This window comes from Anoplopoma fimbria, chromosome 7 (assembly GCF_027596085.1).
Source record: "Anoplopoma fimbria isolate UVic2021 breed Golden Eagle Sablefish chromosome 7, Afim_UVic_2022, whole genome shotgun sequence".
Classification (NCBI taxonomy): domain Eukaryota; kingdom Metazoa; phylum Chordata; class Actinopteri; order Perciformes; family Anoplopomatidae; genus Anoplopoma; species Anoplopoma fimbria.
In genome coordinates, this window is record NC_072455.1 from 4710757 (window position 1) to 4726399 (window position 15643).

The 15643-nt window shown below is 40.8% G+C and overlaps 3 protein-coding genes across 3 annotated transcripts; all 3 read left to right on the plus strand.

Moving 5' to 3' along the window:
- The first annotated feature begins 1787 nt into the window (after window positions 1-1787).
- On the plus strand, window positions 1788-4072 carry LOC129093779 (E3 ubiquitin-protein ligase TRIM47-like). The gene is made up of 4 exons (XM_054601899.1): window positions 1788-1794; window positions 2819-3056; window positions 3167-3530; window positions 3649-4072. The coding sequence occupies exons 2-4, from the start codon at window positions 2827-2829 to the stop codon at window positions 3718-3720; spliced, it is 666 nt and encodes a 221-aa protein (XP_054457874.1). The 5' UTR covers window positions 1788-1794; window positions 2819-2826; the 3' UTR covers window positions 3721-4072.
- Window positions 4073-7760: 3688 nt separating this feature from the next.
- LOC129093049 (E3 ubiquitin-protein ligase TRIM31-like) lies at window positions 7761-8934 on the plus strand. Its single transcript, XM_054600924.1, has 4 exons — window positions 7761-7781; window positions 8158-8442; window positions 8513-8742; window positions 8863-8934. Exons 1-4 carry the CDS (start codon window positions 7766-7768, stop codon window positions 8932-8934), a joined length of 603 nt encoding a protein of 200 aa, XP_054456899.1. The 5' UTR covers window positions 7761-7765.
- Window positions 8935-12802: 3868 nt separating this feature from the next.
- On the plus strand, window positions 12803-15360 carry si:dkeyp-74b6.2 (cerebellin-1). Its single transcript, XM_054601149.1, has 3 exons — window positions 12803-13108; window positions 14357-14476; window positions 15163-15360. The coding sequence occupies exons 1-3, from the start codon at window positions 12803-12805 to the stop codon at window positions 15358-15360; spliced, it is 624 nt and encodes a 207-aa protein (XP_054457124.1).
- Window positions 15361-15643: the final 283 nt, after the last annotated feature.

The window sequence follows — 15643 nt, forward strand, 5'->3', positions numbered from 1 at the left end:
CGGCGCTCCGGCCGACACCTGCACCTCCTGACCCGTCGCCGCTCCGACCGACTCCTGCACCTCCTGACCCGTCGCCGCTCCGGCCGACTCCGTCCCGGCTGGGCAGCAGCCTTCCCCTGGGTCCCGTCCGGCTGGGCAGCAGCCTTCCCTGGGTCCCGTCCCGGCTGGGTCGCAGCCTTCCCGGGTCCCGTCTCGGTGGTCGCAGCCCGGGTCCCGTCCCGGCTGGGTCGCAGCCTTCCCCGGGTCCCGTCCCGGCTGGGCCGCAGCCTTCCCCGGGTCCCATCCCGGCTGGGTCGCAGCCTTCCCCGGGTCCCGTCCTGGCTGGGCCGCAGCCTTCCCCGGGTCCCGTCCCGGCTGGGCTGCAGCGTCCACCTGCTTCCACTGGGTCGCAGCGTCCCCCTGCTGCGGTTCCCGCTGGGTCGCAGCGTCCCCCTGCTCCTGTTCCCGCCTTGCCGCCAGAGCCCCAGGTCCGAGAGACCTTGCCGCCAGAGCCCCAGACTCCAAAGCCCCAGTCTCCAGAGCCTCCGCCCGACCTCCAGAGAGGATCCGCCCGCCTCGAGAGACCCTCGCCCGACCTCCAGAGAGGATCTGCCCTCCTCGACAGACCCTCGCCCGACCTCCAGAGAGGCCTGGTCGTCCCCATGGCTGACCCCCAGGGAGGCCCCTTCGGCCTGGTCGTCTTCATGGACCCCCGACCCCCAGGGAGGCCCCGTCGGCCTGGTCGTCTTCGTGGCCGACCCCCAGGGAGGCCCTGTCGGCCTGGTCGTCCTCCAGTTCGCCCCTCCCCCCGAGAGGGGTTCTGCCTCTCCGGGGTCCTCCTCGCCCCCTCCCTGCCTCCGCCTTGGTTGTCCTCCTGTTCGCCCCCTCCAGAGGGGTTCTGCCTGTCCGCCTTGGTTGTCCTCCTGTTCGCCCCCTCCAGAGGGGTTCTGCCTCTCCGCCTTGGTTGTCCTCCTGTTCGCCCCCTCCAAAGGGGTTCTGCCTGTCCGCCTTGGTTGTCCTCCTGTTCGCCCCCTCCAGAGGGGTTCTGCCTGTCCGCCTTGGTTGTCCTCCTGTTCGCCCCCTCCAGAGGGGTTCTGCCTGTCCGCCTTGGTTGTCCCCCCTCCAGAGGGGTTCTGCCTGTCCGCCTTGGTTGTCCTCCTGTTCGCCCCCTCCTGTTCGCCCCCTCCAGAGGGGTTCTGCCTCTCCGCCTTGCCTCAGCCTTCAAGGATTCTGACTCTACGGCCTCGGAGAAGTTCTAGCCCTCCTCCGGGCCCCCACCGCCCACCCGATATATGTTCCTTTGGACTTTTTGGGGACTTCGGGAGCCGTCCCCTTGAGGGGGGGTACTGCCATGGCCATGTCTCTGGTTATTCCTTGTGTTTCATGTGTTTTCCCTTGCCCTTGTGTCTCCTGTGCTCCCTTGTTTGTTTATCTGTGTGTGTGTGTGTGTGTGTGTGTGTGTGTGTGTGTTTCTGTGAGGTGGGCGTGTCACTCCTCTCACTCTCCCCAGCTCCCTGATTACTGCCAAGCATATTCACCTGCTCTAAGCCACACACCTGCCTTCAATCTACTCATCAACTCTGCAGTATATCAACCCCGGTCATCCACTCTCTCACCGCCAGATCGTTGCATTTATGTCAGACCTTCCAGCAATTTCCCGTGGACTGATTTCCCGTTGCCGACCCTGCCTGCCTGTCTGGACTTCCCTGCCTTGCCTGTTCCCCGGCCAACGACTCAGCCTTCTGTCCCCGACCCCGAGTTTAGCCTCCGGTTCCTCTGGTTTCCGTCTGCCTGATCCCCTGCCTGTTTCCCTCTGTGAGTCATATCCTGTCTGTCTGCTGTGTTCTCAGCTTTGAATGAAGCTCCAGAACTTTATCTGTCTCCTGGTCGTTCTGCTTTTGGGTCCACACCACAATCCGTGACACAAACACATTTATTTGTCCTCAACAATAACTGATCACGTTTTGGCTCTCGATCACTCTCATGCTTGGGGAATAATGACCTTGAGGTGAATTCCCGTAGAGCTTGATCTGCAGCTGAGGTCCAACTCTTCACTACCTCCACTACATGACCTCAATTTATCAGTCGGAGCCAAGGAACAAGATGTACTGTATTATTCTGTCACCCTTCACTACATGCCAAGGAACAAGATGTACTAGAGTGATTGGGGGATGAGAAAAAAATATTTTTAAACTGGCAAGTAGCAGCTAAACGGTAATTAGACAAGAGTGACTAATCCGACTGCAAAACAAGGAGTGTCTATGAGTATTTAAACCACACTGCATGCTGCACTTTATGCTACGTCTTGTGAGAACAATCAGGACACACGACATGACAACACAACCAGGTAAGATAGATAAAATGTGGTAATTTAAAGTAGAAAAAATGCTTTATTTTAAATGTTTTCTTCTATTAATCGTATATTTTATTTCAATAATGGTTAGAACGACTTAAGAAATAACAAAATGAAACAGGTTTCATGGCAATTCCGATATAAATACTGCATGTTTACTCGGTCTTTTATATTTTCTGCTTAAATATTCTGGTGCACAGATATTTAAAACACTTTAAAGTTATGTTATGTTTGTCTTAAAGGTCTGGAAGAAAGGGCAAGGGGACAATATAACTTCTATTCATAGATAAATACTAAATGCTTTTATTTGTTCGTTATTTGTGGTTTTCTTTCTGTGGATAAGACGATCTGAAATCTGATTGTGAAAGGTATGTGAATTGGTTTTTCTTTTACTCTTTCTGGTATTATTAAAAAATTCAAGTGCTGCAATGGTTTTTACCCATTTACGGTGTCTCATGTTTAAGTAATATAATGTTATTTTTCCAGTTGCAAATATGGCCTTTGCGGTCATGTTGGAAGAGCAGTTCAAGTGCTGCATCTGCCTTGACAAATTCACCAACCCGACCACCATCACTTGTGGTCACACCTTTTGCCTGGACTGCATTGAAGGTTTTTGGGATATGAAGAGAAAGCCTGAGTGTCCGCTGTGCAAAAAGACATACAGAAAGCGCCCGAAGCTCAGCATCAACCTAGGTTATGCTGAAATCATTGAATTCTATAAAAGGTTTGTTATTGAACACTACTACCTCTCTCGCTTTTTTTAAGCAAGCCATATTAAACCAAATTTTGTTTTACTAAAATTGAGATTTAACAGATTTGGATTATGATCAAAAGGTCTCAAGGGGAGAATTTGCCGCCAGGAAGCAGGAAAGATTCTCTACCCCAACTTTTGGAGGCTGACGAAGTTCCCTGTGACATCTGCTGCGGAGACAAATCACCGTCGGTCAAGTCGTGTCTGACGTGCTTGGAATCATATTGTGAATTTCACCTCGCACCACACCTGAGGGAAGCAGCCCTGCAGACACACCAGCTGACGGATTCGGACAGTTTCATCGCCAGTCATCTCTGCAGAAAACACAAGAAGCCGCTGACGATGTTCTGCAAGAGCGACCAGAAGCCTGTTTGTGTGAAATGCACAGAGAGGGAACATAAACGGCACTACTTAGTACCCATTGAGGAGGAGAGGAAGAGGGTCAAGGTGAGAGAAATGTTGTTTTTTAGCGCTCATCTTCTTTCTTTTTTTTACGAAACCATTCCTTTTACTTGCTTTACTCTTGTATGTAATGTGTTTTGCATGCATTTTTGACCTTTTGCAGACTTCTTTGGGGGACAAGAAGACCAGCATTAAACAGATGTTCCATGCCAGATGCAGAAAATGGTGCAGATGAAAAATTCTTTGACCATTGAGTCAGCTATGTCATGAGTCATAAGAAAGGATGAGGCTTACTGATGTCAAACATTTTGTTTATACACTGTATATAATTCTATATTTATTTTACTTGACTCGTATTTGACCAACTCTGGACTGCAACAAGCTAAATGTCACGACTTGCCTTTGCACACACTTTTACTGCCTAAAAGATGGCAGCAATGTTTACATTATTCCTGAATGTAGCCTGTATTAAAATGCTCTAAATGTTGCATGAACTGTGCAACTTCATGACGTTGCCTAAATGAGCAATTTATCACTCAAGATACAAATTGTTTAACTGCAAATAAAATATATATTTTGAGAGAAGCAATTCATTTGTCATTTAATGATGTATTATATATGTTTAACTTTGTTGACTTTCTTATTTTGCAATTTGTATAGGTTGCCAGCAATATTAATATATGTAACTGCAAAGTCTTTTTCTTATTCAACCTTTAGTTTTTAAAGGAAAATATGCCGATCATGCAAATTATTTATTTATTTATTTACTTACTACTAAATATGTACTGATCTAATGTGCGCAAAAGCATTACTTAATTGGGTTTAGCAGCATGCTTCCAGTGATGACAGCTAGCTTAACATGCTGTTAGCTGGGGATAATGCAGACAAAAGTTTATATAACGTGATATGGAGGGTCGGTTCTGAGACGCTGAACCTTAATTTTGAGACTTCTCGGCGTCGTGGGTCTAACTGAATGACCCATTTCTTTTATTTGACCCATTTCTTTTATTTGATAAGAAAAGACAAGTTTCTAATACCAGAGGGGTTGCTAATTAGTCTCTAAGTTTAGTGGAACTAGTAATACAGAGATGGAGGTAGGACAACTGAGCGGGCCTCGTCAATCACATGAAATTGCCTCTCATGCAAGTAATAAAGCTCGGTCATGGTACCGAAAATCAGCTTTTTGCTTCGGTGAGAGTAGTAGGTTCATGACAACACAGCCTTTTGCAGGGCTTAATGACACATGTAGGTCAAAACATAATTAAACATGAATACTGGACTTTCATAGTTCTTCAGTTGACTTAACAAGCCACCTGCCAGGGGAAAGGAGAATTTTTTTTTTTTCTTTATACCTGATGGTATTTAGCAAAACAGGTTACAGTAATTATTAGATGGTTAAGCCAAGGACAATTTTAGAACCCTTCGGCTATCAGTCTGAGAGCAGTTTAGCCTCAGGGGGCAACGGCTGATATTTTGGGGGTTTCGGTTCAGCCAATGGATTTCGGGGTCCAAGACTTCCTCTTCTATGCATCGGTCATTGATAACAGTCCAATAAGCAACTTTGGAAGGAATAATGTAATTGGAGTTGAGAGACAACATCTTCGGCCAATGCACTCTGCAGTTTTTTCTCTACAATTGGACTGAATACCTGCATGTAACCAAAGCGCTCTCAAATGGGATTGGTCAATACTAGCAGGACGACAAATGGAAACCAGATCGCTTCAGACAGGAACATATAGTCCCAATGCCTACATGCTTCCGGTAATAGAGATCAAGCCAATAATTAATGGAATCAAACAGGAGAGTACTGTAACAATAGAACATGATGAAATTACTTCCTGCATGAGTAATTAGACTCAGACATGATGAAATAACAGCTGGAACATAGTGTTAAAAGAGCTTGCCAGAAAACTGTTATCTAATAACTTAAACAAACAGCCTTAGACTCATTAACTGTCAGAAAAATCATATTCAAAGATTAAAAGTAACATTACTCAAGTACTGTAAGAAAAAAATGTAAAGTAGTGTACTTCGCTTGGATATTACATGTTTGTACTTCTATATATTTCAAATATTGGACTTCGGCAATGTTGGTCCATTGGTCGGTTCAACAGTTTGGTCTAGACCGAAAGATCTCAGCTATTTGATGCATTTCAATGACATTTTGATTGTTGACCATAATGTGATGGACTTTCCAGCGCAAAGATTTAAATACACCTCACATGAAGAATATTGCGCGTCAGATGGAAGAAAAATATTCCACTGCCTGCGGGGAAATTAGTCTCTTGTCTAATTACCCTTTAGCTCCTCCTTGTTATATTTAAATAACTTTCCCACCATCTCTCGAATATTATAATCTTGTTCCATTATTATGCGGCTGTGGCGTAGTGGAGAGCAAGGTAGTTCTCCATTCAGAGGATTGGTGGTTCAATACCCGGCTTCGGCAGTCGATGTGTCCTTGGGCAAGACACTTAATCCCAAGTTGCTCCCGAAGGCTTGCCATCGGTGTGGACTGGATGTTGTATGAATGTTAGTTAGAGTCTGATGGTGGCACCTTGCATGGTAGCCTGTCATCAGTGTGTGAATGGGTGAATGATATGCAACATACTACTGATTGTAAGTCGCTTTGGATAAAAGCGTCTGCTAAATGACTGTAATGTAATGTATAATACATTATAGTGTGACACTCACTTTGAATTATGAGCAATTTTACCTTTGATGTTTTTCAGTGTCATTTCCACTACATGCCATTTGCTTTTAATATAGTAATTATTTATTGATGTTTTGGGTACTTTTACTGAATACTTCCATTGAAGAGGATTCAGCTGAAAGAAAGCAATGTGTCTCTGACAATGTCTCAAACATTTTAGTACGTCTTGTACTTTGGCTTCAATTGATTACATTTTTCCTAAACACAATCCTACAGTCATGTAGTCAATCTTGTTCAGGTATTGAAGGGTTGGCCCTCAGCTACAGACCAACATGTGCTGGAATGTTTGAATCACATGCTGTAATTATTTATTTAGGTCATTACGTCCCGGCTTGAATGTTATTGAGCAGCAGCCAAAACGTGATCAATTATTGTTGAGGATGATGTGAAAAAACACCTGACAGAATAATACGTACGAAAATGTGTGACGAGCAATTCTGGTGAACCACCATGTGAGTGATTAAACATATAGTGTTTCACATTGTAAAGTGTGCCTCAGACAAATGTTATCAATCCAGAGATTTATGAATAATGCATAAAAAAGTCTTACAATGTAGAAAACTAACTTGAACGTTGTCTTCAACATGATTTCACTATTAAATACATGAGAAATCTGAATAAATGCTAATTAATAGGCATTCGTCCAGGCTTTTGAGACAAATTAAACTTGTCCATTTTCTTTCATCAACCATAAACCAGAATATGTACAGTACATATTTAACTATACGTATATATATATTCATTCTTCCTTGGAAGGTTGCAGAAGCACACAGCTGATGTGAATCTGAACAGAACAATTAAGAAGTACACAACAACACATCTTGAACTTGTGATTAATGCACTTATCCTAAACTTTGACCTTTCTCTTGGCAAATCAATTCATTAAAATAAATTAGTTGATTTTGTTCGATACACCCTATAATAAAAGAGAGTAAATTTAACAGAAATGGCTAAAAAAATCCAATTGGTAGTATGTTTATTCTGGTGTACATGTGTTTTAAAAAATAGAGTGGTGTGGTGTTTAATTGTTATGTTTAAGTTTTCTTACTTTATTTTTAAAGCTGGCAAGAGGGACTATTCAATTGGTATTAATTCAGATTTCTCCATGAAATCATGTGTTTAGTGACTTTTGTTGAATACAATGAAGATTTGATTGCAGAAGTTGTTCAAGTTGTTATTCTATATTGTTGGGCTTTTTAATGCATTATTCATATATCTCTGGAATGATTTTAGATCAAAGAATTGCACAAACTTTTCCTGAGGCACACTGTACAACGTAAAGTCATATATGTTTAATCCCAACACACTCAACAGATTTGCCCATGGAACCTTTTTGGTACATATTATTCTGTCACCCTTCAAAACCTCCACTACATGCCAAGGAACACGATGTACTAGAGTGATTGGGGGATGAGAAAAAAATATTTTTAAATTGGCAAGTAGCAGCTAAACGGTAATTAGACAAGAGTGACTACTCCGACTGCAAAACAAGGAGTGTCTATGAGTATTTAAACCACACTGCATGCTGCACTTTATGCTACGTCTTGTGAGAACGATCAGGACACACGACATGACAACACAACCAGGTAAGGTAGATAAAAGATAAAATGCTTTATTTTAAATGGTAATTTAAAGTAGAACAAATGCTTCATTTTAAATGTTTTCTTCTATTAATGGTATATTTTATATAAATAATGGCATTAATGGTTAGAACGACTTAAGAAATAACAAAATGGTCTGGAAGAAAGGGCAAGGGGACAATATAACTTCTGTTTGTAGATAAATACTAAATGGTTTTCTTTTTTCGTTATTTGTGGTTTGACTTTGACGTATTGCATGTGAAATTAGATAATGTCCCAACAATCTCAGGATTAACTAACATCTTCATTTGCACACTATAAAACTGTGAGCCTGAATTTCACGCCAGTGGCATGTTTAAGTAATATAATGTTATTTTTCCAGTTGCAAACATGACCTTTGCGGTCGTGTTGGAAGAGCAGTTCAGTTGCTGCATCTGTCTTGACATCTTCATCAAGCCGACCACCCTAGCCTGTGGACACAACTTTTGCCTGGACTGCATTGAAGGTTTTTGGGATATGAAGAGAGAGCCTGAGTGTCCGCTGTGCAAAAAGAAATACATAAAGCGCCCGAAGCTCAGCATCAACCTAGGTTTTGCTGCAATCATTGAATTATATGAAAGGTTTGTTATTGAACACTATCTCTCTCACTTTTTTAAAGCAAGCCATAGTAAACCAAATTTTTTTTTTTATCAAAATTGAGATTTAACAGATTTGAATTATGATCAAAAGGTGCGAAGTTCCCTGTAACATCTGCTGCGGAGACAAATCACCGTCGGAAGCAGCCCTGCAGACACACCAGCTGACGGATTCGGACAGTTTCATCGCCAGTCATCTCTGCAGAAAACACAAGAGGCCGCTGACGATGTTCTGCAAGAGCGACCAGAAGCCTGTTTGTGTGAAATGCACAGAGAAGGAGCACAAACAGCACAACTTAGTCCTCATTGAGGAGGAGAGGAAGAGGGTCAAGGTGAGAGAACTGTTCTTTTTTAGCGCTCATCTTCTTCTTTTTTTTTACGAAACCATTCCTTTTACTTGCTTTACTCTTGTATGTAATGTCTTTTGCATGCATTTTTTTGACCTTTTGCAGACTTCTTTGGGGGACAAGAAGACCAGCATTAAACAGATGTTCCATGCCAGATGGAGAAAATGGTGCAGATGAAAAATTCTTTGACCATTGAGTCAGCTATGTCATGAGTCATAAGAAAGGATGAGGTTACCTGATGTAAAAATATTTATGTTTAAATACTGTATATAATATTATATTTATTGCAATTCAATAGCATTTAACAAACACTGGCCTGCAACAGGCCAAAATGTATGATTTTCTTTTCAATAACACATGACACATCACACGTTTTTACTACAGTTTTTTTTTACAGTTCATGTGTATATGTAGCCTTCATAAAATGTTGCCGAATGCAGTGCAAAAACTTTATTCCATAGCGACATGGACAATGTATAATTTAAGAATGTAGAATTGTGAAACTGAAAATAAAAGTTGTATTCTGAAAAAAATGTGAAACTGTGAAATTGTATCATTTTGCAAATTGCCCATTTAAGGGCATTTCATTTGTCTTTAATTTAATGTATTTAAACTTTAACATTTTTTATCAAAGAGCCGGAGGTACGTGATTGATTCACCTCTCATATTTTGGGGGGAATTGGTTAAAGGGATAGTTTGGATGATTTGAAGTTGGGTTGTATGAGGTACTAGTACTAGGTATAGTTTATAACCTAAAGTATATGGCAGTTGGCATAGCCCCAGTTTGGAAAAACAGACAGGATTACCTTTATTTTGGCAACCTAAAAAAAGGCCCAATGAAGAAAAATCAGTGTCAGTTTAAAGAGGAACTTCAGTATTATTCAACCTGGATGTTTTTGTGTCTAAGTGGCTAATAGGGAAAATTATTTCTGAAATATGGTCAGTATTGAGCCAGTAGACGGCTGGAATTGAATCATTTTGGGAAAAGAAGGCACCGTCATTTACGTCTACTAAAAGTGCTTGTCTTTGCCATAAATATATATGTCTTACATTATGGAATGTGTCTCGCTCAAGTTTCGAAATGAATGAGCTGACGGATCCAGCAAATGGTAGAAAAATAGGTTTTTATCTCTCTGTAGGGTCCTTTCAATAATGACACTTAGCGTTAAATGGTCACTGTTCACTTGCCCTTGCATCTCGCTTAGCAGTTGCCGTTTACGGTGCCTCAATACTGGATCAATTCAAAAATAGTTGTTCCCATTAGTCAATAAGACACAAAAAGGGTTACAAATACAGAAGTTACCCTTTAAGTGTATGTAAAAATTTGAATATTTTCACCCTTTTTGATGGCGAACTGAAGCTTATTCATTATTACATCACGGACCCCGGGAGTTGCTAGGCTACGGTTGCCCTTGATTAGTTATTGTGTTTGTGTTATTTTGTGAAATTGCTAAATCTAAACCAAAACTTCTAAAAACCAAAGTCACACAATAACACAAACTAACCTATTGTTTTATGTATAAATTATCTTGACTTCATTATTTTGTTATTTGTGAGGGCTTGCGCACAATAATAATAGATCTTTCAACAGCAATGTGTTATTCAGCCTTTATTTATTTATTTCAATTGTTTTAAGGTTTTCATAATGACAAAAAAAGAGCAATAATTATTTTAACTGTAAACTGATAATTTGAACAATCTTGCATGACATTCAATTAGGGATTGGAAGTAACAAAGCATTAGTTTAAGTTAAGTAAACCCATAAAGGTCAGACAACAATAACTACTAATAAGATAGCTATCAAAAATACAAAATATTATCAAAAGTAAAAGGGCTGTCACTTTTTGTATGATATGATATGATTTTTTTTCAGTTTATTTAGGATACACTGATTAGTTTGTGATCATAGGAATCTAGTGTTCCCTTGTACAGAGATTGAGGCTCCTACAGCCTTAATTATACTTTTCAAAAGGTTATCATGTAATTATTAGTCACGTAATTATAGTTAAGTTTGGACAGTTTGTACGGCATGTGCTTATCATGTTACCCCACACCTTTGTTGCTCTGGGCAAACAACTCATCTGAACAAGCTAACCTATTTCTTTGTCCCTATTGCAAGTAACAAGGAAGTACATGGCAGCTTTTTTTATTGATCACATTTCATCACAAAGAAACTGGTCACACAAGATTACAGACTGTAATCTTTTGTACTAACGTTGAACCAGTACTGTGATATATTTTTGATATATGAGGTGAAAGGGATGGAAACAGGTACAGTAGGGGGTCGAGGAGGCGTGAGAACAGAAGGACGCGATGCTTGTGATGTGATTAAACGTCTGCTCGAACACAGGGGTTTCCTGGAACAGAGAGATTGTTGCTGAGGGAGAGAGAGAGAGAGAGAGATAGAGATGGGTAAAATGAAAAAAAGAGAGGAAGAGGACAAGATAAAGCTGAACTGGGAACGGGGCTCTTGGGATGGTCTAACTTAACTGAAGAAAGCTGGTTTCTGTATTTCGCTGCAGAGTGAACGTTTAAAGTGAGAGGTGGGTGTTTTGTCCGGCAATATTTTTGAACAAACCATAATATATCTATTCATTTTGCAATGTTTGATTTTGTGAAAATGCTTGTACTGCTTATTGTTGGATGTGTTGTTGAGGAACTTATTGTGGGGGTTCATATATTTCTGCAAAACGAGTTTATTGTTCCCTTAATTTATCTAAGGGTAGTGCATGAAGAGTCAACTGCTGTGTGAATTATAGTAAATTACTGATCAACAAATCTGCCACTCCCATAATGCATGAGCTAGTATTATAATATTTGTATTTATAATGTGTGTTAATTGGGTCAAGGAATGCAATTGCAGAGACATGAATATAATTGGAAGGGTGAAGAGGGAGAAAGAGTCGGCATGTTTGCCCACAGATGGCCTCTTGCTGGTGGGACTGTGATAGTCCGCTGTACCCCCCTCCTAGGAGTCCAGCTGGCACTTACAAGCCCTCTTCCTGGCCAAAACATTACCTCATCACTTCTTCTTCCACTTTATTTTCCTCTTCAGCAAAATAATTTTCCTCTTACTGTCCACTGGCATTCCCTGACTCCCCTTTCTCTTTATTAATTGCTTGATTTTTGGTCTTACATACTGGCTAGAGAAAGAGCACCAGCAGCTTTTTCATTAAAAAAATATTAAACTTTTGTAGAAGATATAGAATCTTTGTTGCGTATAGTCTTTCTTGCATATTGCTTCACATTAAAGCGGAATTTCTTTCAGTGCCAAGGTACTCAAAGTCAACAGTTTCCATTTCGGTCACCATGATGCATTTGTTGCTGGTGTCTTTACTGTCTATTTGTTTTAAATTCCATTTTTTATAAGAAACATTTGGTATGGATGATAATCTTACACATGATATGTGATCAAATACACATATTACATAGGCAAAACATATGCTTACACCCATATCTTAAGTAAAAATAGCTCATTCCCCTGTAATTTCTACTGTAAATTCACCGTAATCTGAATGCCAATGCAACGGTCCTCAATAATTCTCTGAAATAATAAACACAGAATAGCGTCTTAAAGTAGCCATGCTTTGTGCATTTCATTGTTTTTTTATATACTGAAAAATAAGCAAAGTTTTCATGTGCAAAATTGTAACCTGTGATCTGCTTCTTCAAACAGGCCTGAAGCCTTGACAGCCTCCAGACCAGTTTGTTTGGCTTATGGCCATTTTCGCTGTGGTGTGAGAAGCTGGATAACCTCCACTGTACATATAAGGACTCTTCTCTGTCTACTGTTATGGTAAGCCGCCATCTTGGTGCCAACTAAGTCGGATAGACTCGATCTCCACCCAGTGTTGGCAGAACTGTTAGCTGAGGATTACCTGAATCATTAAATGTCCCGGGAGATGTGAGAAGTCATTGGTTGAAGTGTTCTTTCCAGATGAAGTTGTGATCATGATGCTATAGTGAGGTGTTCTTCAAGAAGATACATTCTCGCTGATTTGTCACAACGACCCAGAAACACCTAGAGCTCACGTCATTTGGAACAATGCCCTGTCCATCTCATTCCTCTCCACCCTACCTTGCTCCTCGCTCAATCTTTTTTGCTGGACTGTTGCTTATGGTCTATTGGGCGCCATCAGAGGTCAGTTGCCAGAATGACACGGAGCCAATCGTGTTGGAGGGAAAATGTCTGGTGGTGTGCGACTCCACCCCCTCTGCAGAGCCATCGGGGAACGCTCTCGGCATGTCGGTGAGGTCAGGAGCCGGTCGGGTGGCATTTTCAGCCATCCGAAACACCAACCACGAACCCTCGGAGATGAGCAACCGTACCATGACCATCTACTTTGACCAGGTGGGTGGATCCAAAATAAGTCCAAAAACTGTAGCAATCATTAATAATTCAAATTTGATTCTAAAACCTATACATATGTAAATAATGATGGTATTCAGCTTCCACCCTATAACACCATTAGTTTAAGTCACAGAATTTAACTTAGATTAAATTAAGGACACCACCCAATTCTGGAAAAATAGGAAAAACTTCAAAATTTGATAGTATTCAATTAAGTCTCAATCTCAGGGTTGCTACGGAGTTCTTGGCATGGTGTACAGCGACCTATTGTATCATATACATACAAATCAGATGGTCAAGTTCTTAATAAATGAAATACTTATATTAATATTTAAGAAACTAACTACTTAACTAAGCAACTAAACAGAAAATGAAGAAAAAGAATGGAATTAATAAAGAATATGATGACGAGTAAGTAAGCTGCTCTGAAAAATTACCGTCGTCATTCAAATCTGATAGTTTCGGCTTGCAGTTGTCTTAAGCTTAAGTTGACCAGAAATTTCACTCAAAACCACAAATGTCAACCTCACTATTTTTGCTGAGAAAAAGGCAGTGGATCACCAATGGCATTGGGATTCATCGTCTGGTGACCATACATGTCCAATAAAAACTTCACGCCAATCCATCCAGTACTTGTTGAGAATTTCCACTTAAAGCAAATTGGTGGACTGACTTTGCTTCTTGCTGCTATTACTAAACATGACGGACTACTGTTAAAAACCCCAGTATTGACTCACCGTCACTGATCACACTGTGAACACTGAAAGGACATTTTGTTCTTGCAGATAAATACTTTCACTCACACGACTCACGTGCCACCGAGTCAATGTTGTCAAATACTGGAAGTTATCTAGGTCACAAACACTACGCTGCATGTGTCACAACTTAATTGGTGTTTATTCATTGGCCTGAATGAATAGTGATCCTGAGTGGTGACGTTGTGTTCTTGTAAGCAATGTCTGGAAGCTGTGAAAGAGGACTATTAAATTTAATGATCAACAAACCAAACAGATAGTGATTCACACAGTCTGGCTTGTGTCCTGTAATTGGTGTACTCAAATGTCCTGCCAACACACCTAGTCATCTCCTACCTTTCTTGTTTTCCTGGCAATAATTTAGTGCTGAACTTCCCTAAATCAAAATCAAATTCGATCAAATATTCCAAAACTTTAATACAGTATTAGTGGCTTGACTCAGGGCCTGTGTTTGTATCAATAATTCGCTCTCTTCATCTCCTCTTCTTCCTAGATCCTAGTAAACGTTGGCAGCCATTTTGACCCAGCGAGGAGTATCTTCGTGGCCCCTAGAAAAGGAGTCTACAGTTTCAGCTTTCATGTTGTCAAAGTCTACAACAGGCAGACAATACAAGTAAGAATACCAGCTTGAATGAATGGCCCAACATTTTGATAAACATGCTTATTTGCTTTATTGCTGGGACGCAGAAGATATTTTTTTAATTCTCAGAAAGTTACGTTTTAGGCCTGATAAAAGAATGGCTCGACATTTTGGTTAATATGAAGCTACAGCTAGTGAGCCTTGCTCTGTCTTCAAATAAGAAAATCAACCTACTAAAGTTCACTAATATTGTTTTTTGAGCTTTTTCTGTGCAGATTAAACAAATGAGATATGACGTGTTTATCTGTGAACTTAAAAGACGCTTGTAAACAGATTTTGTTACCTTTGGACAGAGCCTAGCTGTTTCTAGCTGCTAAGCTAAGCTAACCAGCTCTAAGTGGTAGCATCATATTTACTGTCCAAACATGGGAGGGGAACCAATCTTGTAGTCCAGCTTTCCACTAAAAAGCCAATAAGCACATTTTGCAAAATTACAAAAATGTCCTTTAAAAGATTAAATTCCTATTTCAGTATTTTTTCTGTTTTATTCTTGTCAAACTTGAGTATAAGTCCATAAAAAATATTCCTGATTGTAAAGCTAAAAACAAAACACAAAACGAAATTCATATATATATAATCTATGTTTTCTGACCATCATTTCCTTGCAAATGTTTTGCCCCTCTGCTCACCTGCTCCATCTCCTCGCCCAATATTTGCAGGTGAGTTTGGTTCTCAACGGTTGGCCAGTGATTTCAGCCTTCGCAGGTGATCAGGACGTTACCAGAGAAGCGGCCACCAACGCCGGGCTGGTGATGATGGAGCGAGGCGACAAAGCTTCCCTCAAACTGGAGAGGGGGAACCTAATGGGGGGGTGGAAGTACTCCACTTTCTCTGGGTTTCTGGTGTTCCCCTTGTAGATTAGGTTGAGTTAGGATTATGTTCTTGTCATAGTCAATGGTGTTTAGGGGAAGGTGGGCTATAAAATAAAGATTTCACAAAATAGGAAGAAGCATTTATTGTTATCCATTGAATTCAATCAAACTGCTTCGATGCGTCTATATATGTCAGTTAGAATGGTTGAGATCACTCAGCACCAAATAATCCTGAATGTAATTCCATGTCCATTGCACTTTTTATGTCTCACGGTTGTCTGACTACTGTAATGTGTCGTCTATGCTTGCTTACAACAACTGGAGTCAG

Excerpts from the sequence above, each read along its gene's own strand:
- si:dkeyp-74b6.2 (XM_054601149.1), top strand. The coding sequence starts at position 12,803 with ATGCCCTGTCCATCTCATTCCTCTCCACCCTACCTTGCTCCTCGCTCA. Across the intron at positions 13,109-14,356 it reads TGACCATCTACTTTGACCAG|ATCCTAGTAAACGTTGGCAG; the intron begins GTGGGTGGATCC and ends TCTTCTTCCTAG. Across the intron at positions 14,477-15,162 it reads ACAACAGGCAGACAATACAA|GTGAGTTTGGTTCTCAACGG; the intron begins GTAAGAATACCA and ends CAATATTTGCAG.
- LOC129093049 (XM_054600924.1), top strand. Across the intron at positions 8,443-8,512 it reads CTTTTTTAAAGCAAGCCATA|TTCCCTGTAACATCTGCTGC; the intron begins GTAAACCAAATT and ends AAAGGTGCGAAG. Across the intron at positions 8,743-8,862 it reads AGGAGAGGAAGAGGGTCAAG|ACTTCTTTGGGGGACAAGAA; the intron begins GTGAGAGAACTG and ends GACCTTTTGCAG.
- LOC129093779 (XM_054601899.1), top strand. The coding sequence starts at position 2,827 with ATGGCCTTTGCGGTCATGTTGGAAGAGCAGTTCAAGTGCTGCATCTGC. Across the intron at positions 3,057-3,166 it reads ATCATTGAATTCTATAAAAG|GTCTCAAGGGGAGAATTTGC; the intron begins GTTTGTTATTGA and ends TATGATCAAAAG. Across the intron at positions 3,531-3,648 it reads AGGAGAGGAAGAGGGTCAAG|ACTTCTTTGGGGGACAAGAA; the intron begins GTGAGAGAAATG and ends GACCTTTTGCAG.